Source organism: Hemiscyllium ocellatum, chromosome 20 (assembly GCF_020745735.1).
Source record: "Hemiscyllium ocellatum isolate sHemOce1 chromosome 20, sHemOce1.pat.X.cur, whole genome shotgun sequence".
Lineage (NCBI taxonomy): Eukaryota > Metazoa > Chordata > Chondrichthyes > Orectolobiformes > Hemiscylliidae > Hemiscyllium > Hemiscyllium ocellatum.
The window spans coordinates 28,692,749-28,715,911 of record NC_083420.1 but is presented as its reverse complement, the minus strand read 5'-3'; the positions used below and the strand labels follow the sequence as shown (position 1 = coordinate 28,715,911).

The following is a 23,163-nucleotide window of genomic DNA, read 5'->3' as shown; positions in this document are numbered from 1 at the left end:
TGTCTTCCCAGTTGATCGATTGAGCAGTTATATAGTTTAAAAATAATATGTAAGATTTGTATGAAGGGGTAATTGATACTGGTGTACACAATGTCTGTCTTGGGTAGGTAGATGAACAATAACATCGTGTAGAATTACATGGAGCATACTGAAACAAGACTTTTGACTCAACCAGTCCATTCCGGTGTTTCATTTGAGCCTCTTCCCATTCTTCCTCATCTAACTATAACAGTATAACCCTTCATTTCTTTCTATCTCATATGCATATTTACCCTCTCAACGAGTGCATCTGCATTTTCAGTCTGAAGAAGGTTCATTGGATGGATATATTAGCTCTCTTTTATTTCCTCATGCTGCCAGATCTGTTGAGTTTATCCAGCAATGCTTTTTGCAATGCATCTGTGTTACTAATCTCAAGTTCTGTCCACATTCTCACCACTATCTCAATCAATTGAGTATCTTCTCAATTCCCTCTTTGAATTCTTGGTGATTCTCTTATATCATTGGCTTTTTGTTTTACTCTTCTTCAAAGTAGAAACTCTGCCCTGAATTTGAAATGGGAGGTGTAATCTGTACAGGGCTGTGCTGTTCATAGTCTATATCGATGATTTGGATGAGGGGATCAAATATAATATTTCTGGTTAACTGATGATACAAAATTAGATGGGACAATTTGTTGTTAGGGTGATGCAAAGTGACTTTGTGGGACTTAGACAACCTTAATAAATGGGCAAGAACATTGGTGAGGAAATATAATGTGGAAAAGTAGGAAAACTTTATTGTAGAGCATTTCTTAAAAGATAAGAGACTGGGGAGTGTTGATGTCAAAAGTGGCTTTGTGTCCTTTTTCATGAGTCAGTGAAAATAAACATTCAGGTGTATCAAGCAATTTGGAAGGTACAAAGTGCATTAACCTTTTTTACGGGACGATTTGCAAACAGGCGTAAGGATGTCTTGGTGCAATTGCACAGAGACTTAGTGGAACCTGGGGTATTGTGTGCAGATTTGGTTTCCTTACCAAAGGAAAGATACTGTATATTTGCCATATAGGAGTGTAATGAGGATTCACTAGATTTCTGCATCAGCAGAATTGCCTTATTAGGAGGGAGTAAGGAGACTGAGCCTGTATTCTCTAGGGTTTAGAACAATGAAGGGTAATCTCATTGTGACACAAATTCTTTTACAGGGCTTGACAGAGTACAGGCAATTAGGATATTTCTCCAGGTTTGGGGCAGGGGCTCTAGAACTAGGAAACACGGTCTCAGAATATGGGACAAGCATTAAAGACTGGAATGGGGGTGGCTCAGAGTGGAGTGAATTCTTGGAATTGCCCACCACAGAAGGTCAAGGTAGCTTAGTTGCTGAGTATTTTGAAACCAGAGATTGAAGATTTCAATAAATATTAAAGAATTCATCAACATGATCTCATTGAATCATGGAGCAACATCGAAGAGCTGAACATCTTACTGATACTTCTAGTCCACACATACTAATGATGTAAGGTCAGGAAAGCCAGGAAGAATGGATCTCCTGAATGCTAAACAGCACTTGATTAGTTAGAATCCTGTAGAGATTAATAATTTTCAAAGCACTGTCCATTAAGTGGACACTCTGTTCTCCCTGAACTGATCCATAAGTATTCTCTGCTTCCAATTATCAGTTTCCACTTTCCTTCCCCTGTCCAGTAAATTGTAATCCAGAACTCACTTTTATTGTAAGCGTTACACCAGAAACTCCACCCAAGGTTCCTCATAATGAACAGCCGAATAACTAGTTTCTCTGCAGCAGATGCAAATCCACTGTCTTTATTTCCTGGTATCTCTCTGAGATTATTTCAGACTCATATGGGTTTGTGTGGTTCAATGATAGTTTTGGAAACTATTTAATCAGTATTTCATTGCTTGCTATAAGCTATAATCTTATCAATATTCAACTTCACTGCAAAATGAATCACATGGGCCTTACATCCAGGTAAAAATGTCAACTAGCTACCCTTCAGACCTTCAACTCTATTTGAGATGAAAATTATATATATAATTTAAAGTAAGTGTCTTCAAACAAATCTAGCAAGGATGCATTTGTCATTTTGCAAAAGTGTGAATGCCTTGCACCTTCTCAGCAAGTCTCGTGACTTGGATTCTTCTTGTTTTCATAACTTGTTATAACATAAAGCAATTTGCAGATAGAATTTGGAGTAGCTCATATGATCTCCTTCATCCCTGCATTTTACTTAAATTAAAGAGACAATCTCAAACAGCATAATTTTCTTATAGATTTCATATTTGTGAGAACTGCAGGGTGCCTTTAAGTCAGATTCCCATGAAAGGCTGGAAACCTTTTCGGAAAAGAATCTTGTTTTATAGGGATGAGGAATACAAGAAATTATTGGGAGAGTGAAAGAGATCCTGGAAAGTTGTGCTAATCACAAGACAGAGATTGGGGCCTGATATTAGTGGGCGGCACGGTGGCACAGTGGTTAGCACTGCTGCCTCACAGCGCCTGAGACCCGGGTCAATTCCCGACTCAGGCAACTGACTGTGTGGAGTTTGCACGTTCTCCCCGTGTCTGCGTGGGTTTCCTCCGGGTGCTCCGGTATCCTCCCACAGTCCAAAGATGTGCGGGTCAGGTGAATTGGCCATGCTAAATTGTCCGTAGCGTTAGGTAAAGGGTAATATGTAGGGGTATGGGTGTGTTGCGCTTCGGCGGGTCGGTGTGGACTTGTTGGGCCGAAGGGCCTGTTTCCACACTGTAAGTAATCTAATCTAATCTAAAAAAAATTACCAGGGTTTGTGCAGGCAATATGGTTTGGAGTCCAGGGGTGACTAAGCTAGCAGACACATCATGAAGGTGTGTTTACTGAGTAGCTTGTTGCACCTGATGGAAATATTCCTGCTCCTTCTGGCACACAAATAGCGCCATAAAGATGTCTGGCACATGCAGCCCATCTCATCTCATTTTAGCAATCAAATTTCCCAAGGACTCAAGAAATCTGATTGGGACATAATTAAAAATAGGAACACTGTTAAGCAGCCTCATTACAATATTTAAATGCCCAACTGTCTTCCCATGAACCAATTGGTTATGCACCCCACATCTCATTGCCATTAAAACTGCAAGTTAAAGGTTGAGCTGTATTAAGTTGTTCTTTAAATTTTCTTACATTTTAACCATGATCCCAACCCACCCTTTCAGCCAGCTTAATGGACTGTGGCAAATTCTTTCACAATTTTAAAGACCAGTATTAGGTTATCCAACAGACTTGGCTTTACATCCTTTCCTTAGAGGTGTAACCTTATATTTCTGGTAGCATTCTTTTATTTTATTTTCCCTACCCTCTCCAGTACCTCTCATACCCTTTTCTGTTATACAATGGTGAAAATCATATACAGTGCCCCAAATGAGATCTACCAAGTATTTAGCATAAATTTTCAGTGTTATCCCACTATAAAACTCTCGTACTTTGTTCCTTTTACAACCTTATTTGTCTTCATCACTAAATACATGATTTTTTGCATTCTTACTCCACAATCCTTTTCTCTTCTACCACTTTCAGGTTTGCATTTTCTAACAAATAAGATTATTAAGAGACCTCCTTGTTTTCTTATCAGTCTCACCCTTATCTAAGTTGAAGTTCATTTGCCAGGTCCTTGGGAGTGTGGCACATTTGAGTCCATCTTGTACTTAGCCTGTGCATTAAACTCCTGATTTCAACCACATCATTCTGGGCAAATGGAAGCTAAATCCCTTATTGGAGGTTGGTGAGAAACATAAAGAACCAATTATATGACCACTTTCCATGTTTATTATTGTAATTTGCATTGCCTGTTTCATATTGAGTAGCCCCATTAAAAAGATTAAATTATGAGCTGGTTTGTTATACCATGTGTTTTGTAGGTGACCTGGCAGCTCTAAAGAAGAAGACCTTTGTGTTGAAGGAAGGTACAGAATACAGATTGAAAATTAACTTTAAAGTAAGAGATGTTTTAATGCCATCCTGTGTATTATGTTTAAAGTGTATTTAATGCCTTCGTCCCATACTTTACATAGAGAATTACAATTACAGAACAGCGATCTAATGATGGCTCTGTGCTAGTCATTTGAACATTGGTTACATTACTGCTTTAATATTGTTTCCTGGTATTTTAATAGAATATTTGATGTTTATTTTATGTATGGCCTTATTATTCAATACAATTTTGTGTCACTTGGTGCTGAATATCAAACTATTTGTGCACCACATGTGCTTGATGCTTACTGATCACCCCAGCTAAAGATTAATGATTTTGAAATTGTCTTTCTACATAGTATAAAACAGAGTGATTCATTGTTGCCTTTATTGTGCTATTTCTGAAAACTGATTTCACATCAATGATTCTGACATTACTTCAGAGATTGAACATTTTGTCTAAGAACATTATTTCTACAGTACATATATTCTATAAAACCTTAGGAATACATCTCTATGTAGGGTATATTTTTGCATTTGATACATTTAACAAATTTATATGCCTATACATCAATTCATTCTTTTCTCCATTATTGGATCACTATGTTGTTTTATGTTTGTACTAATGCATGTTTGTCCATATAATATAAAATGTAAACATTGTTAGTTTTCTTGAGCAAATCTGTCTGTATAGTAATTTCTACGTTAGGTTTCATGAAAGCAATGCTACTTACTATTTGACAAAGGCCACAATACCAGATATGCTTTACTTAAGGATAATACTCTGGCATGCCAAACATTTTACAGCAATGTTTTGCAAACTCCTTTGTGAATGGCTGGCACATATTTGTGTCCGTCTTGAACTGAGCTTGCAGACTTTGAGCCAAATCACTCCAAGTGAATGGAAGCAAAATAGCTTACCAAAAGGATGTGAGTAGTGCATATGGAGCTGCAAATCTATGGAGAATTGAAATGAGATGCATTGGTATTGAACCAAAGCCATATTATGAATGTAACTGTATAAATGTATTGAGTTGAAGACATTGTTGTAAAATGTAATCAATTTTAATGCATTGATAATGTTGAAACTTAAGATTCAAATGACTTATTGATTTATTTTTTAGGTGAACAGAGAAATTGTTTCAGGCTTAAAGTATGTCCATTTTACGTGCAAGGGCCGTTTGCAGGGTGAGTTGCATGTTATGATGTGCCTAGGTAGTTCTCCTATAACGCAATAGTTGCACTCCCGTGCAATGTTGTGTTATAGAAAATAGTGCAATCAAAATAATGGGGTCTATGGGAAAAACAGGGTTCGGGGTGAACCACCAAAAAATATCAGTAAAAATCGAAACAAAAATAGTCGTTAGCTTAACACAAATGATAGCACAGTCTAAGTAAATTTTTGAATCCTATATTTCAATGAAATAATATTTAACACTTGAAGGGATTTTTGAATTAAATAACGTCCCATCTAAAATTTACAGGTGTTCACCAGTTTGCCGAATTCAATGCTACTTAAATGCTATTGCAGCTTCTAATTTTCATTTCCAGCTAAGAAGTCACTTCATAAAGTGGGTAAAGAATTCAATCAATGGGATTTTGCCCCAACAAACTTATTCCCAAAAGCATTTCCAAAGGGGAAGAAAGAAAAACAGGAAGTTTGCTTTTGGCGCAAGTAAAATCTTTTTTTTGAGGGTGTGGGTAAAGCGCTGGGATGCTCTGAGCAGTTGGAGGTTTTGGTGGGTCTCAGGTTCCAGAGAGAATGAGTGGCTGAGACTCTTAAATTCTCTCTCTTCCCCCCTTCAAACAGAGACTGGGTGAACTTGGATCAGGCATAACTTGGGAATGGGTGGGATGGGGAGAGATGAGGGTCGCCAGTGGTGCATCCTTAGTTTGACGCATTCCCCCTTCCACACATACACACTTCTCTTGTCAAGTCAGCATGTGTTGAAGCTTCAGATATCCAGCAACTGAGTCTCTGCTTGACAAAAGGCCCTGCTTACTCTCCAACATCTGCTCGAACCGGTGTGTTTGCACCTTCTTTCGCTCCCCATCTCTCTCTCTTTTTGCTCCTCACACCCCCACCCCACCAACTCCTTGCACGATCCCAATAAGCATTCCAGAGTGGTGTGGTATTATCCCCAAAATGATTGAACTGTTAGCTCTGCGAGCAGATTCTGTGTTTTTGAAGCAAAAAAATACACACACACAGACGAAAACCTGTTGCAATAGATATGCAACAGAATAAATCAGGTAATGGCTGGTAGAACTGGGGATGGAATTGCACAATGACCAATGAGAGTTTGCTTTATAAAAAAAAGTCCGCAATTCACAAATCGCATTGCAGCCAAATTGCATTTACAAAACGCGTGTTATAGGAGAACTACCTGTATAATATTTTAAATTGTTAGTCTAAAATGTATGACATGATACATATCTGTTCCACCATACGGGGAGATAGATGAGTTTGCCTATGCCACATATTCATGTGTTGTACTTGGAACTTCTTCTGTTATGAGATTTAGGCTATAATGGCTTCAAATTGTACCTTAGTATTTCTGCGACCAGGCAAGAAATAAAAAACTTGTGTTTTTCATTGTTCTTGAAAGGTTCATTGCACTGTCATACCTAATTTTCATTTTACGTGAGGTAATTAGCATGCTTTTCGTAAGATTAACATGAGCACAACATAGTTTTCCCATCAAAAGCTCAGATCCTTCAGTGAACAATCTCAGGACATATATTTCCAGAATCAAATTAGTAGTTCTCGTTAACAATGATTAATATTAAGACCAAGCAGTTAATCTTTGCTTATTGATGATCTTTTTCACGGACAATAATCCAACTGCAACAAAAAAATCCTTACGATACTGTAGTGATTTTATTTGCATAAATTAGAATTCCAGCTTCTGCAAGTGAAGTGGACGTAATTCACATCCAGTTATTTGAAAATTGTGTCCACAAATAGAGTAAGCCCTGAAGGCAGCCATGTAACTCATTATACCTTTCCAGTACCATTAATAGTCAGAAATGCTTTTAGTCAGATAGTTATAGCAGCATTTTCTGATAGGATTGTTATTAAGGGACTGTTTGAGTTGGTTAAGAGGTTGCAAGGTGTACTTCCTAAATCTTTTAATTGTCTTAATTCTTTATTCCAAACAGCAAGTAAGGATACCTATATGGTTGGCAGCTATGGCCCTAGAGCAGATGAGTATGAGTTTATAAGTCCAGTTGAAGAAGCACCCAAAGGAATGATGGTGAGGGGCATGTACACCATGAAGTCCCATATCACAGATGATGACAAAAGTGACCACCTGCACTGGGAATGGAAGCTCAATATAAAGAAAGATTGGAAGGACTAATACCTGCTCACTTTGAAATGAGTAACCAGGATTACTGTCCTTTGGTACCAAAGTTACTTTAAGGCTTTTTAATTACTGTTCCTAACTGTGTACATCATTATATGTGCAAAAGTAACTATTTGTCTGCAAACCTGTTGTTTTTAGTACAAGTGCTTTCGGTAGTTATGTGTGTTCTGGTGTTTATAATGGTGATATGAAGATCTTTATCAAAATACTGACTATTCAAAAATGGTTACATGTAAACATAAGAATGATTAACTTGTTCTGAGCGGCTAACAATATAAGATGTAATTCACAATGTCAATAGTGAATAAATGAATAATGCATTCAGTAGAATACTGGATATGCCTCTAAGCTTTGCACTCAGTCCCAAGTTCTATAATGCATTCTGCTTCTTCATAAAATATTAGCAGATTTAAACTTGAAATAAAAACAAAAAATGATGGAAGTGTGCATTAAGTTAATTGGCATCTAAAAAAAAGGAAGACATTTCAAGATGTAACACTTCATCAGAACTGCAGATAAGTGCTCTGAATTCTCTTATATTTTCTGCAATAGTTGAAGTTTATTTCCATGGTGTAAAAGCACCCGATATGTAGTTAAAAACAATATTTTAAACTTTAAATGGCAAAAACAAATATCTGATGAATTATCAAAGTAAACAAGTTAAATAATCAAATTGAATAGTCATTTTACAACTTTACAATTGACACCTGTACTATTAACTACAGTGATTACACTTGAAAAGTACTTCAATGGCTGTGAAGGATATTGAGATGCCCTGAGGTTGTGAAAGGCACTCTGTAAATGCTTCTTTCTGTCTTTTAAAATTTTTTTTGAGACTTTCACATCAAAGCTGCATTTATCATGTAATATCCATAGTATTGAATATAGAATTATTTGTTAATGTCAGACATTCTTCATATCTAGAAACTTTAGAGTTTTGTACTATCAAAACATATGTTCCTTTTCTCTGTGCACACAAATAACTTCTGCTTAAGGTACAAAATTGGAGAAACTGAAATGTTATTGCCTCGTTGTGATTTTTTTTCTTGATTTTGCCTTCCACAAAGTCTTATTCATTCGGATAGCTCTTTTGTGATTATTGTGGTTAAGGCAGCATGTTAAATAGTATGAAAATGTATGTTAAAGTGCAGAGGAGTGTAACACAATGGAGCTAATGCAATTCATTTTCCAGCTTTCGCTGTTGTGTCTATCTCTGAGGATCAAGTATGTAGCTTACAAATTCATCTTCCTATTGACCTCTTTAATTTCAGAGCTCTTTGGGGTACTGCAGTAAGGTTCTGAAAATGTTAGAAGATTCAAATCTGAAAAACATAGCACCCTTGTTAACTGCAATCAAGGTTTCATTGTGTGATCAACCTGTTCTACTCAGTTACAAACATTCGGTCTTCTTGTGGGATTATTATTTTTCTGTGACCTGTATCTAAAGGGATGATGCTTCAAATAAAGGCTGGGCATGAACAGGACTCAAAGCTGATCCTTTTGGTGTTTTTGTTTGAACACAATGAATGGCATATTTACATCTGTAAAAAAACGTACATCTTTGGCAAAGCTAATCTGAAGAAATCTTCTGTAATTTTTAGCTTGGCAAAGTGTGTTGGACACACGTGACTCAATTATTGTCCCCCTGAAATCTTTGCATTGGAGGGTAGATTGCTCTACTCTTTTATGCACTGTCTCATTTGTTTCTATTGGCTTCACCATAATTGTCTTAATGCATGCAGGATGAAACCTTGGGCTGAATTTAGTAGCGCCTACCAGAATGGACCTGATGAGACTGGATATGATGATCGGGGATGGACAGATCAGGGTGGGAATACGCTCCCACTGATTCCTGGCAGCAGGAAAACTGGCCCTAATCAAATTGTGGATGGGCAAGGCTCGATATGGGAATCCTGCCTACTGATCGTGGAATGGCAGTTCAGCTCACAAAAGATCAATTTAAAAGCAATTAATTTTGAGGCCACTGTAACTCACTGGTGGGACAGGAATTTAACGGGATTTGCACCTGTCTCCCATGGTTTTCAATGGTGGCCCTGCGAACTCTATCAGGTTTCCCTGTGATCATGGAGTGTGAGTCTCTCTTGTTGACAGCTGCAGCAAAGGGGAGAGTGTATAAATGCAGTTCACTGCCTCTGAAACCTCCCCCTCCCTCTCCCTTACTCTGTCTTTCATAGCATCAACTGTTCCTAACTCTACCCTATCGCATCTCTCTGATTCAAGCATCATTTTACCCCCCACTGTATCACTCGCCTTTACTGAGATATCCCACAATGGACTGTCAGCCCTTCTGACATCTTTAAAAACCTGTTTTGCTCTTGGACAAGCACTGTCAGTCAGGAGTTATCCTGTGCTGTTCCTGACGTTTGCCCCAGCCATGGCAGACAGGGAAAATTCAGTGCCCTGTTTTGTGTGCGGGGAACTGGAGGTCCTGGTGGACAGGCGGTACAGGGGCAGAGTGTCCAATACCCCCAGAATCAGTGCAGAAGATCACAAAGCCAAGCCATGTCAGCCTGGTCTGATATTGCCACCTGGGTCAGCACAAGCTCAGCTTTATGAAGGAATGCCCAGCAATGTCAGAACATTAATGACCTTCCCCAATCCACGAGTGTAAGTGTCATCATCATCTCTCCAATATCTCACACTCTCTCTCTCTCTCTAGGGCTGTACCACTCTCATTATTGCCTGCAACATCTTGCCTCAGTCACTGCTACCCCCCTGAACTCCTGACATCAATGACCCTGCATGCCCAGCACACTCATTTGCTCAGACCTTTTGTCTACTTGCACTTGCCTGTCTCTCCTCCCAAGAGGATATTATGCCACAACACAGCAGATAGACCCAAGATGTGTGGTGGGCTGCCCAGCATTCAGCTCTTCACTCACTATATGGACAGCAACCTGATTCGGATTGCCCCGAGCAGCTGACTAAGCAAGTCCAAGCCCCTGGACTGGTGTCAGAGGATGCCCTTGACATGTTGTGCTGGAACCTTCTGTCTGAAGACTTGACTGAGGCTTGCTCATGACCTTGGCTTCCTAATTTTGTGCCTGTGCTAAACAATATGGCAATAGAGCTGTAGTGTGGGCTTGGTTGCTCCAGCTGAAAGGCAAGACAAGGATGCTGTGACCATCCAGGGAGGCTCAGACTGAACCCTATGACAGTGAGTGAAGAGTCTGGAGATGCAGCCTGGTCGAGTCCAAGAGATGGGTGTGTTCCTGAGTGCACAATATCCTTGCAGCTGCATTACAATGATGGTTGGTGGGGAAGTTGCAGCATTGATGTGCAGAAGCACCCTGGAAATGACAAATTACCATGAAGGGTCTTTGAGGCTGATACATTGCAGATGCCAATGTCCCTGTTTGTTCAATGCATGTGGTCAGTCCCATGAAGCATGACCAGAAATGTTGCTGTTAGGTGTCTAATATGGAGGTTCTTTGGAGCAAGTGGTGAGCTGGAGTTGGCAATTTGATCAGGCTTTGCTCAATTCATTGGATGAGTGCCAGAGATCTTTCTGGAACTGGAGCACATTTTCAGGTAAGTTCACAGAACAAAGGAATTTTCTCAAAGGACAAGAAGCCTCCCAGACGACATATCGGAAGCATGTGCCCTGAAGGAAATTTTCAGAGAAGACAAAGAACCATAAGGTGGTATCTCCACAGAGAACAAAGTTGGCCACTTCACTCAAATCAGTTTCAAGGCAAACTTACAGAATTGAAGTAAAAGAGTTAGGCATAAATGTGGATTAAATTAAAGTAAGGTAATGTGAAGTTAAATGAAGTGAATTAAAGTTGAAGTTAAATGAAATAAGAAGTGAATGTCGCAAAGAGTGTGCAATGTTTTACATTGTGCATTGGTATTTAAAGATTAAAATATACAAGGGTCTGTTTAGTGAAGCTCTGAATCAGTTCCCTGCCTTTTGTCTGTCACAAAAGAAGAATACCTGGGGAAAAGGTTTGGATACTCCTTTTCAGGCAACACTACAGACACAAAAAACAGAGAAAGATAGTTGTTACTGATCATCGGCTGGTTGATAAATTGCCACATAATGGACTTGTCAGCAAAATTAATGTCTTTAGGATTAAAGAGGTAATGGCGACATGGATATGAAATTGGTGAGAGAGTAGAGAACAATGGGCAACAATTGTATTTCAGACTCCATAAAAGTACGCAGTGATGCCCTCAGAGGTCCCTATTAAATCCATTGCTTTTTAATTTACATTTTAATGAACTGGACTTCGGTACAGGAGGCAGAATTTCAAAGTTTGCAGATGACGCAGACCTTGGAAATGTAATTAACAGGAAGGAGGGTTGGAACAAATCTCAGGAAGATAGAGGCAGACTTGTGAAAAGGGTAAATGCATGGGGAATGAATAAATGCAGATAAGTGTGAAGTCATATATTTTCGGAGGAAGAATGAGGAGAGGCAACGAAAACTAACAGCTACTCTTTGAGGGATGAGGTTAGGAGCAGAGAGACCTAGGGTTTTGCATACATGACTCCCTTACACGGCAGAAGGAGTTGATAAAGCGATGTAAAACAGCATAAATGATCCCTGGCATTATAAATAGTAGCATACAGCCTGATTTTCACAAAGAAGTGGGCAAGTTGTAGTAGAGCAGATTCCAGACAATGTAAACCCGTCTCCTGTAAAAATGACCCTGTTGTCCTTACTTTGCTCCAGGAAGACAGGGGTTTTGTGAATTGGTGTTTTAGTGAACATCAGCCTCTCAAACCCTCATTCTTCCCTCACTTCTCCACCGCCTGCCTCATGTGCTCCTCATATTCACCCATAGACCCTCATACCTTATATCTTCAATGCTGCTAAGAAACAAGCTCCAAGATTTTGACTCAGTGGCAGTGACGGGATGATGATATGTTTTCTAGTCAGGATGGTGAGTGACATGGAGGGGAATTTGCAGGAGGTGATGTTAAAATGCATCTGCAGCCTCAAATGATAGAGGTTGAAGGAGCTGAGCCTGTTGTCCAGCTTCTAGTTTTAATCTTTGAAAATTCATTTGGTGGGGTGTGAGAGAGACAAGTGAAATTTGACCATAAAAAATAAATGTAGAGAACGTGAATGAAAATTGGCTCTTAATTCAAACATCATTAAATCTCAACAGAATAAGATTCATATAAATCAACAGCTAATTAACACCTTGGACCCCTACATGAGTTTAAACCAGCCCGAGTATGGATACAAATGGCAGTTACAAAATATTTGTAGGTGTAGGCTTACAGGTTTTGTGTTAAAATTGTTTTTTCAAGCTTAGTCCTCTTGCAGTCTAGGAAGGTTGGAACATTGTATCAAACTCATTTGAAGATACAAGTGATGGAAAACTTTGTTTGTAGAAAGTCTTTCTGGTGCATTCTCCAAAGTTCAACTACTTATCAGTACAAATGATCACCACACGCAGACAAATCCCCAACAATGATTCCAGGGAGAGTCTGACACTGGGCATGGTAGCTGCCAAACTGAGTAAATTGCAAAGTGGTCAGCTTCATTTAGCCTTTAATTCATGAACCCCCTTTCATACAGTCTGGTTCTTCAGAGCTCAATATACTACAATAATTCAATAATTCACTGCAGTAAAGAACAAAAACAAGTTAAGTGTAAATGTGGGAAAGGTTCTTGAAATGTTATTGTTAAAAGCTCTATTTCAGTGGTTTTACTGAGCTGACCTGTTATCATCCCTCTAAATACTAGATCTTGCTTCTATCTGAATAGCCTGGGAAGTGGCAACTTTGCTATCATTAGGCGAAGGAGCAGATTTGAAAGGCCCTGAAAGACAGTAGCATGCATCATAGCTGGCATGGAAATCAGGAAACAAGCCACTGTCTACTCTGTTCTTACTTTCCAACAGGATGATAATCTGTACTTCCCTGGAATTGGAGGAATCTCTTATGGTGGAGCATGCTAATGAAGCTCGCACACATTCCATTCACTTTGGTAGCAAAGTCAGAGATTCCCTGATCGCTCATCTCAGTCCTTCCAAAGAAGAACGATTTTCTTGAAACATTCTTTTCATGTATGCACTCATAAGATCTGAAGGTAAATCCCCAATATTCCCCACTCCTTTGTCTATCCTGACTCTGGGAAATCATCTGGTGCTACTTCCTTAGTAAGGAGAAGTGAGGACTGCAGATGCTGGAGATCAGAGTGGACGATTATGCTGCTGGAAAAGCATGGCCGGTCAGGCAGCATCTGAGCAGCAGGAGAATTCTTGATGAAGGGCTTATGCCCAAAACATTGACTTCCCTGCTCCTCGGATGCTGTCTGACTGGCTGTGCTTTTCCAGCACCACACTCTTCAACTACTTCCCTAGCAACACTAACTTTCCATGATGGATGGATCTGAAATTGCACTTGAAATGGACAGGAAAGTGATCTTAGTGGTAAGTTCATTAAATTCAATAGCTTACAATAGATGGTCAACTTATGATCAACTCATAAATGATCACTTTCTTTTGTATCATCTCCCTCCTTGTCTTCATCATCATCACACCAGTTCTAAAAGAAACTATTCTGACTTCTACATACCAGACATGGTGAGAATGGTGGAAATTAGAGGGGCTGAGTCAAAGAGCAGAGAGGGAGTCACAGGCCTGGTTATAGAGGTGGAGGCCTCGATGAGGAAAGTGGAGGATGGGATGGAAATAGGAAGTCTTAGGATAGGCATCAAAGGTTTAGGGAAAAATTCTGACGACAAGGAGGTAAACCAGATGTGTCTGGGAGAGAATTGATGTCAAAGGGATTGAGGTCAGAGAATTAGAGAGTTTGGGAGAGTTGATTCCCAATGCGGTTGTAGCCTCATTATCATATTTAGGTGCAATCTGTGTCCATGGAGCAGATATGCCAGCAGCTCACCATCCTGTTACAGTTAAAGTCAGAAATAATTGGGTTTGGAGTGGGAACTACGTTTCAATACTTTAATGCTACCTCCACATCCGAACCCAAGTGTACCTTTTTGGGGGCTAAAATTGTCCCACTGTTAAAGTGGAGGAGAGCAATTTAAGGTTAAATATGCAAAGAATTGCTGCTAAGCAGATAGCGCAACCATAGTATAGGATCCAAAATTGATGGCTCCCTTAACCAGGCTATAATGTGAAGGGTTCGATGCACTGCTGCTATGTCTAAAAGACGAGTACTGTGTTGTGCTCCGAGAATAAAAGGAAGAAAGAGGAAGTTATTTTATTTTGCTGATCTGGACAATGTCTTTCAGCTTTTATCTCAGCTGTGGGGAGAACTGGAACTTCGCACTCATGTCACTTCTCTGCATTTGACATTTTTGCTAATTTTCCTACCCAAAACACACAACACTGCCACTCTGTTCTGCTTATTTTAATTCAGCAGGACTTGCAGAGTCGACTCTATGAATAGTAAAATCTTCCTTTCTGTCTCAGCTGCCTTCTTAGCCTATTTCTGCCAGTCATACACATGTTAGACATTCTGGTATAATGCCACAAAACAATCATGAGACATCCAGTCAAGATAGCTGACAATCAAACTAATGAGCCAAATACTTCGCTCTGATTGGTCCCCCAAGACAACTTATAAAATCTTCAACCGAGACTGTGCTTTTTAAAGAAAGTTCTGAAACCTCCATGCATCCTAGCCTATTGATCAGTTTGGCTTTCCTGTAGGATTTATGTTATTGACATTACAATGAGCAAATTTTCTCCAAATGATGAGACAGAAGGATTCCATTGGTCCCCGTGTTTGAGCCAACTCTCTGAGGTTCGCAATTATTGCCATCCTGCTTCTCCCTGTAACCTGACATTGATCCTTTTCAAATAATCATTTAATTCCCTTTTGAATGACCGACAGATAACACATTTCTATTTGACATAATTACGATGCAATCTTGGCAGTTTTGTATAATCTAATATTTATGACTGGCTGAGTACTTTAGCATGAATCTCATTTTTCTCTTCAAGTTGTAGAACACATAAGAGAGGTAAAGAGAACTGTGTTTATATCGAGTCTGAGAGATAGCTATAATAGTTAATGCAACTCTTTGTTTTACTTACTCTTTAATGGGATATGGACACCACCGACAAGGCCAACAATTATTGCCTTTTACCAAATGCCATTGAACTGAGTGACTTGCTGGACCATCTCAGAGGACAATTGTACCTAGACCAGAGAAGGACAGCAAATTTCGTCCTTAAAGAGTATTGATGAACTAAATGGGTTTCATAGTCATCATTATGGAAGCTAGCTTTCAATTCTAGATTGCATGACTTAAATTCAAATCCCACCAGTTGGTGTGGCGGGATTTGAAACTATGCACCCAGAGCTTAATGTTCCAGGATACAAATGCTACAGGAAGGATAGAAAGGGAGGCAAGAGAGGAGGGGGAGCGACGTTTTTGATAAGGGATAGCAATACAGCTGTACTGAGGGAAGATATTCCCGGAAGTTATTTGGATGGAGCTGAGAAATAAGAAAGGGATGATCACTTTATTGGGATTGTATTATAGACCCCTAATAGTCATAGAGAAATTGAGAAACGAACTTGTAAGGAGATCTCAGCTGTCTGTAAGAATAATATGGTGGTTATGATAGGGGATTTTAACTTTCCAAACATAGACAGGGACTTCCATAGTGTTAAGGGTTTAGATGGAGAGGAATTTGTTAAGTGTGTATAAGAAAATTTTCTGATTCAGTATGTTGGTGTATCTACTAGAGAAGGTGCAAAACTTGGCTTACTCTTGGGAAATAAGGCAGGGCAGATTACTGAGGTGTCAGTGGGGGAGCACTTTGGGGCCAGCGACCATAATTCTATTAGATTTAAAATAGTGATGGAGAAAGGTAGACCAGATCTAAACGTTGAAGTTCTAAATTGGGGAAAGGCCAATTTTGACGGTATTAGGCAAGAACTTTCGAAAGCTGCTTGGGCGCAAATGTTCGCAGGCAAAGGGACAGCTGGAAAATGGGAAGCCTTCAGAAATGAGATAACGAGAATCCAGAGAAAGTATATTCCTGTTAGGGTGAAAGGAAAGGCTGGTAGGTATTGGGAATGCTGGATGACTAAAGAAATTGAGGGTTTAGTTAAGAAAAAGAAGGAAGCACTTGTAAGGTATAGACAGGATAGATCGAGTGAATCCTTAGAAGAGTATAAAGGCAGTAGGAGTATACTTAAGAAGGAAATCAGGAGGGCAAATAGGGGACGTGAAATAGCTTTGGCAAATAGAATTAAGGAGAATCCAAAGGGTTTTTACAAATACATTAAAGACAAAAGGGTAACAAGGGAGAGAATAGCACTCCTCAAAGATCAGCAAGGCGGCCTTTGTGTGGAGCTGCAGAAAATGGGGGAGATACTAAATGAGTATTTTGCATCAGTGTTTACTGTGGAAAAGCACATGGAAGATATAGACTGTAAGGAAATAGATAGTGACATCTTGAAAAATGTCCTTATTACAGAGGAGGAAGTGCTGGATGTCTTGAAACGCATAAAGGTGGATAAATCCCCAGGACATGATCAGGTGTACCAGAGAACTCTGTGGGAAGCTAGAGAAGTGTTTGCTGGGCCTCTTGCTGAGTTATTTGTATCATCAATAGTCACAGGTGAAGTGCTGGAAGACTGGACGTTGGCTAATGTGGTGCCACTGTTTAAGAAGGGTGGTAAGGACAAGCCAGGGAACTATAGACCAGTGATCCGGATGTTGATGGTGGGCAAGTTGTTGGAGGGAATCCTGAGGGACAGGATGTACATGTATTTGGAAAGGCAAGGACTGATTAGGGATAGTCAACAAGGCTTTGTGCGTGGGAAATCATGTCTCACAAACTTGATTGAGTTTTTTGAAGAAGTAACAAAGAGGATTGGTGAGAGGAGAGCAGTAGATGTGATCTATATGGACTTCAGTCAAGTTTTCGAGAAGGTATCCCATGTTAGACTGGTCAGCAAGGTTAGATCTCACGGAATACAGGGAGAACTAGCCATTTGGATACAGAACTGGCTCAAAGATGGAAGACAGAGGGTGGAGGGTTGTTTTTCAGACTGGAGGCCTGTGACTAGTAGAGTGCCACAAGGATCAGTGCTGGGTCCTCTACTTTTCATCATTTTTGGATGTGAGCATAAGAAGTATAGTTAGTGAGTTTGCAGATGACACCAAAATTGGAGGTGTAGTAGACAGCGAAGAGGGTTACCTCAGATTACAATGGGATCTTGATCAGATGGGCCAATGAGCTGAGAAGTGGCAGATGGAGTTTAATTCATATAAATGCGAGGTGCTGCATTTTGGGAAAGCAAACCTTAGCAGGACTTATACACTTAATGGTAAGGTCCTAGAGAGTGTTGCTGAACAAAGAGATCTTGGAGTGCATGTTCATAGCTCCTTGAAAGTGGAGTTGCAGGTAGATAGGATAGTGAAGAAGGCATTTGGTATGCTTTCTTTTATTGGTTAGAGTATTGAGTACAGGAGTTGGGAGGTCATGTTGTGGCTGTACAGGACATTGGTTAGGCCATTGTTGGAATATTGCAGGCAATTCTGGTTTCCTTCCTATCGGAAAGATGTTGTGAAACTTGAAAGGGTTCAGAAAAGATTTACAAAGATGTTGCCAGGGTTGGAGGATTTGAGCTATAGGGAGAGGCTGAACAGGCTGGGGCTGTTTTCCCTGGAGTGTCGGCGGCTGAAGGGTGACCTTATGGAGGTTTACAAAATTATGAGGGGCATGGATAGGATAAATAGACAAAGTAACTTCCTTGGGGTTGGGGAGTCCAGAACTAGAAGGCATAGGTTTAGGGTGAGAAGGAAAAGGCATAAAAGAGACCTAAGGGGCAATGTTTTCATGCAGAGGGTGGTACATGTATGGAATGAGCTGCCAGAGGATGTGGTGGAGGCTGGTACAATTGCAACATTTAAAAGGCATTTGGATGGGTATATGAATAGGAAGGGCTTGAAGGGATATGGGCAGGTGCTGGTAGGTGGGACTAGAGTTGGGTTGGGATATCTGGTCAGCATGGACGGGTTGGACCAAAGTGTCTGTTTCCATGCTGTACATCTCAATAACTCTATGACTCTATGATTAGCCTGGGCCTCTGGATCACCGGCCCAGTGAGATTGCCATGATGTCACCATTTTCTAAATTATTAAATGTCAGCTTGTGGCAGTTTTAAATGGATAAATGTTTAACCGGCTAAGAAGAACATTGTTTACAAAATGAAGAAAAGATTCCCTGAAGTTGCTGATAATTTTACTTGAGCTACTTTTCCATTGCTTGGTATCTCCCATGCTTGAAGAAAATCTGTTGCACTGTCAGTTTCACTGTTGTAATGAGAAAAAAAAAATCAGTAGTGTGGAAGAAAATTGAATATGTAATTTTACTATTTCCCTGTTCGTTGAATGGATATTTGTCTTAATTTTGGCATGCAATATTTTACACTTATTAGCCAGATGCTGTGAGCTATATTGACTGTCAAAGGTCAAGTGCTTCATTTCCAGTTGCTTAGCTGCAACATTTGCTTTATGATGTTACATTATATTGAAGCATCATTTTCATCTCACTAAATTGCAGTGGAGTAAAATGACAATGATGGCCATTGCAATAGAACCTCTTCTTTTGCATGTGGAAATAAAGATTCATAATCTTACTGAAATAAACCACTTGAAAGCAGCTGAACTTACATCTGCACCATATTTGAATGCCATTCTCCCACTGTTAAGGTCAATAATTTTTTTAAAAATCTGTCAATGGGTAATGACATATATTTTTGTGCAGAAGTAATTGCCATAGATTGCCTTTTTGGGATGCGAATGCTATAAAAATTTCTCTTAAGAAGCTCTTTGCAAACTGAAGGTCAGTTTAACAGTTTATAACAGTATAACAATGTGGCTGGACAGAAAATGAATATATTTCCAGCTTTCAAAACTACAACAAAATCACATTCAATTAAACACAATATTATGTAAAACTTAAAACAACAAAACTATTAAATGATGATTGATTGAATTAACCTAATATGCTGTTTGATTTGCTTGTTTGAACATTCATTCTGATCAGTTATAGTGATAACCATTATGAGACTTAAAAGCCTATAACTGTTTAACCAACATTTTAGTATCTGCATTCCTGACCTGGTTCAACATTTGGCAATAACTCTAAGAATGTTTCTATGACTCCAATGACTGCAGAGTCAGCAAACAGATTGGATGTATTGAATTTATTGATAATTTCCACATGAAGCATTGCAACTGTTGAACAGTTAAAATTTCCCATGGTTTGTTTGCTATACATTGAAGTGTACAAACAATCCAAATCCTGCATTGCACATATGGATAAAGTTGTTAGATTCTCACACCTATGCAAAGGTCTAATTACACACTGGATATAATTTCATCACAGTGACTCACTCATAACAAAATCAAACATTGTTTAATTTAAAGTCAATGTCATTTAAACCTATGAAGCGATCATTGAAATGTGAACAGCAGAATTAGGATGAGGAGTGAACTGTTGTAGCCTGCTTCACCATTCAACAAGATCATGGCTGATCTGACTATTCCACATCCCCACTTATCTCCAAATAAATTTCACTCCCTTTATAGTCAAGAACCTATCAGTATCTGCCTTAGATGTATGTGAAGGTTCTGCTTCCATCACCTTCTAAGGGACAGTGCTCCAAACCCTCACGATGTTCTACGAGAAAAATAATTCCTATCTTGAATAGGCAACAGCTTATCTTTAAACAGTGGCTCTGAGTCCGAAATCCGCCATAAGATGGAACATCTTTCCATACCCACTTTGTCAAGATTCCATATATAATTATATACATTACATTCAATCAAATTGCCTCTCAGACTTCTAAAGTCCAGTGGATACAAGCCCAGTTTGTCTAACCTTTTCTGATAAGGCAACTTTCCTATTGTGGCCCAGTAACCCTCCTCTGAACTGCACCCAAATATATACATCCTTTCTTAAAAATGAAGACAAATATGGCACTTATTATTGCAGATGTTGTCTCAGTCCTGATGAACAGTCCTGCCAAAAGCATTCACTGTCCTGCTGTCCTGATGCTCCTTGATCCACATTTTACCAAGTCTGACTTTCCAGCATTTGCAATCCTCACTATCTCCCAGATGTTGTTTCATCAAAGACCTCTATAACTGAAGCATAACTTCCTTAATTTTATATTCAATTCTCCTTGCAATAAATGACAACATTCTATTAGCTTTCCTAAGCTGTAGCCAATAGGTTCATATGAATGGAGATTCAATCAGCAGCAAGTAACTGCGCACTAACCTTTTGTGACTCTTGCAGTAGTTAACATACATCCCTATACATCCCAGAGCTCTGCAATTTCTCACTACTTAAGATCAACATAGTTTTATTTTTACTCTACCTGCCAAAATGAACACCTTCACATTAACCCACATTATATTTGGTTTTCTGGACCTTAGTCCACTCAGTTAACCTATCTGTATTTTTTGCAGCTTCTTTTTATCCTCTTCATAACTTATCATTCTTATCTATGTTTCTGTTAGCTAGCTAATCTTCTATCCATGCCAATATTTTATCCTCTACAACATGAGTTTTTACATTCCTGCAATAACCTTTGATATTGCACCTTATTGAATGCCCTCTGGAAATATAAATACATGTATGAAATTTCTTCCCCAGCACGTGCTACTTCTTCAAAGAACTTCAATAACTGTAACATGATTTCCTTTTGACTAAATCATCTTAAATCTGCTGATTACCTTGATATTTTCTTATTCCCCTGCCATAGTGTCTTTAATAATTGTTCTAATATTTTCCCTATTATGGACATTAAGCTAACTGGATGGTGGTGTCCTATTTTTCTCCCCCTCTCTCTCTGTCTCCCCCTTTTTGAATGAAATGTTAGAATCACTATTTTCCATACCAATAGAGCCTTCCTAAAATCTCAGGAATTTTGGGAAATTAAAACCAACACATCAACTAATCTCACCAGCCACTTTTTATAAGATCCTAGGATGAAAAGTCCACCAAGAATCAGGAACTTGTCAGTTGCAGCTCTATCAATTTGCTCAAGAACATTTCCCTTGTAACTGTAATATTCCTGAATTCCTTCCAATTCCTGGTTTACAGATACTTTGGGATGTTGCTTGTATGCTTTGCAGTGAAGACTGAAATAAATACTTGTTTAATTCATCTTCATATTTTCAATGACTAATTCATCAGACTCACTTTCTGTAAAACCAGTACTCACCTTGTGGGGTTATATTTGTGACCTTCCAATCTGCAGGCACCTTGCAGTATTCATGTAATTTTGAAATATAGTCACAGATGCATCAACTCACTCTATAGCACCTCTTTCAATTTTCAAGAGGGATCATCATCAGCTCATTGTGTTTGGTCAGCTTTCAGTCATATTAATCTCTCCAATACTGTTTCAGTGATAACTATTATGAGACTTAAAAGTCTGTGACAGTTTAACCAACATTTTGGTATCGACATTCTTGACTTGGTTCAACATTTGGCAATATCACTAAGAATGACTCCAATGACCGCAGAGTCAGCAAATAGATTTGATTAATAATTTCCACATGAAGCATTGCAACTGTTGAAGAGTTAAAATTTCCCATGGTTTGTTTGCTATATGTTGAAGCGTACAAACAATCCAATTCAATCCTACGCTTTCCTTAGATCTTTGGATCTTCACTATTTCAGAAAAATTCTTGTGTTTGCCTGTGAAGGCAGGCATGAAGTACTTTATTTATTCCGTTGTCATTCAGTATTTCCTATTAGAAATATTCATGTCTTACGTAATGGATCCACATTTGTTTTTGCTATTTTCTTTGCATGTTTACAAAAACTTCTGCAATTCTTTTATAGCATTTTTTGTTAGTTTACATTAATATTCTATTCTCTCCTTCCTTTTCAGTTTCTTGGTGCCCTTTAACAGAATTATAAAATTCTTCCAATCCTCAGGCTTACAACTGTTTTTGGCAGCTTTATAAGCCTCTTCCTTTAAACTAATATTCTCTTTAACTTCTCTTGTTAGCCATGGGTCTCTTGTTTTTTTCTGTGAGTATTTTTGCCTTAAAAGAATCTATGTTTATTTTAGAAGCCAATCATTCATTCCTTAAATGGTAGTTATTGCCTATCTATTGTCAAACCTTTTAATATATCTTTTCCAATCTATCACAGCCAACTTCCTCTCCATAGCTTCGTAATCGCCTTTAGTTTTGAATTTGAAATCCTAGTTTCAGATTGAGTAACATCTTTCTAAGCTTAATGGGAAATTATATTACCTTCTGGTCTACTCTGAAAAAGTTATTTTGCTGTATAATACTAGATCTTACATAGTCTGTGCCCTTATTGGTTTCTCAATATATTGCTCCAGAAAATGCCAGGGATTCTTCCTTCACAGCATTGCTGTCCATTAGATTTACCCATCTATATGTAGATTGAAGTCATCCATTATTACAGCATTCTTCTTGCTACTTGCATCTTAAATGTCCTGATTTATACCATGTTTTACGTTACCACTATTGATTCGTGATTTCTAAACTACTAATTCCATTTTTGCTACCCTTTGTTGTTTCTTAGCTCCACCTAAAAAGTTTTTACATCATATTCTTCTAATCAGAGACCCTCTCCTATGAATATATAATCTTTATATATCTATGCTCTCCAATATGTGGCAATGGGAACAGTCCTGAGATTACTTGCTTAAAAATCCTGCTTTTCAGTCTGTTATCTAACTTCCTCACTTCTTCTTTCAGGACTGTCTGATCTGCTATATCTTTGCACAATAATAAATTCATTTTATTTATATATAGGATAGGTCTCAACTTAGAACTTCTCTTTCTCATTGGAATGTGTCAATTCTGTATGTTCTAGAGTA

The 23,163-nt window shown here is 38.8% G+C and overlaps 1 protein-coding gene across 1 annotated transcript in view; it reads left to right on the top strand.

Annotated features, from left to right (window-relative positions):
- The window catches only part of arhgdig (Rho GDP dissociation inhibitor (GDI) gamma), a 54,266-nt gene extending 46,768 nt beyond the window's left edge, over nt 1–7,498 (top strand). The window contains exons 4-6 of the mRNA XM_060840240.1: nt 3,895–3,971; nt 5,071–5,134; nt 7,109–7,498. Coding sequence (XP_060696223.1) covers nt 3,895–3,971; nt 5,071–5,134; nt 7,109–7,308 — 341 coding nt within the window. The 3' untranslated portion in view covers nt 7,309–7,498. The remainder of the gene's footprint in view (nt 1–3,894; nt 3,972–5,070; nt 5,135–7,108) is intronic.
- The last annotated feature ends 15,665 nt before the right edge of the window (nt 7,499–23,163 follow it).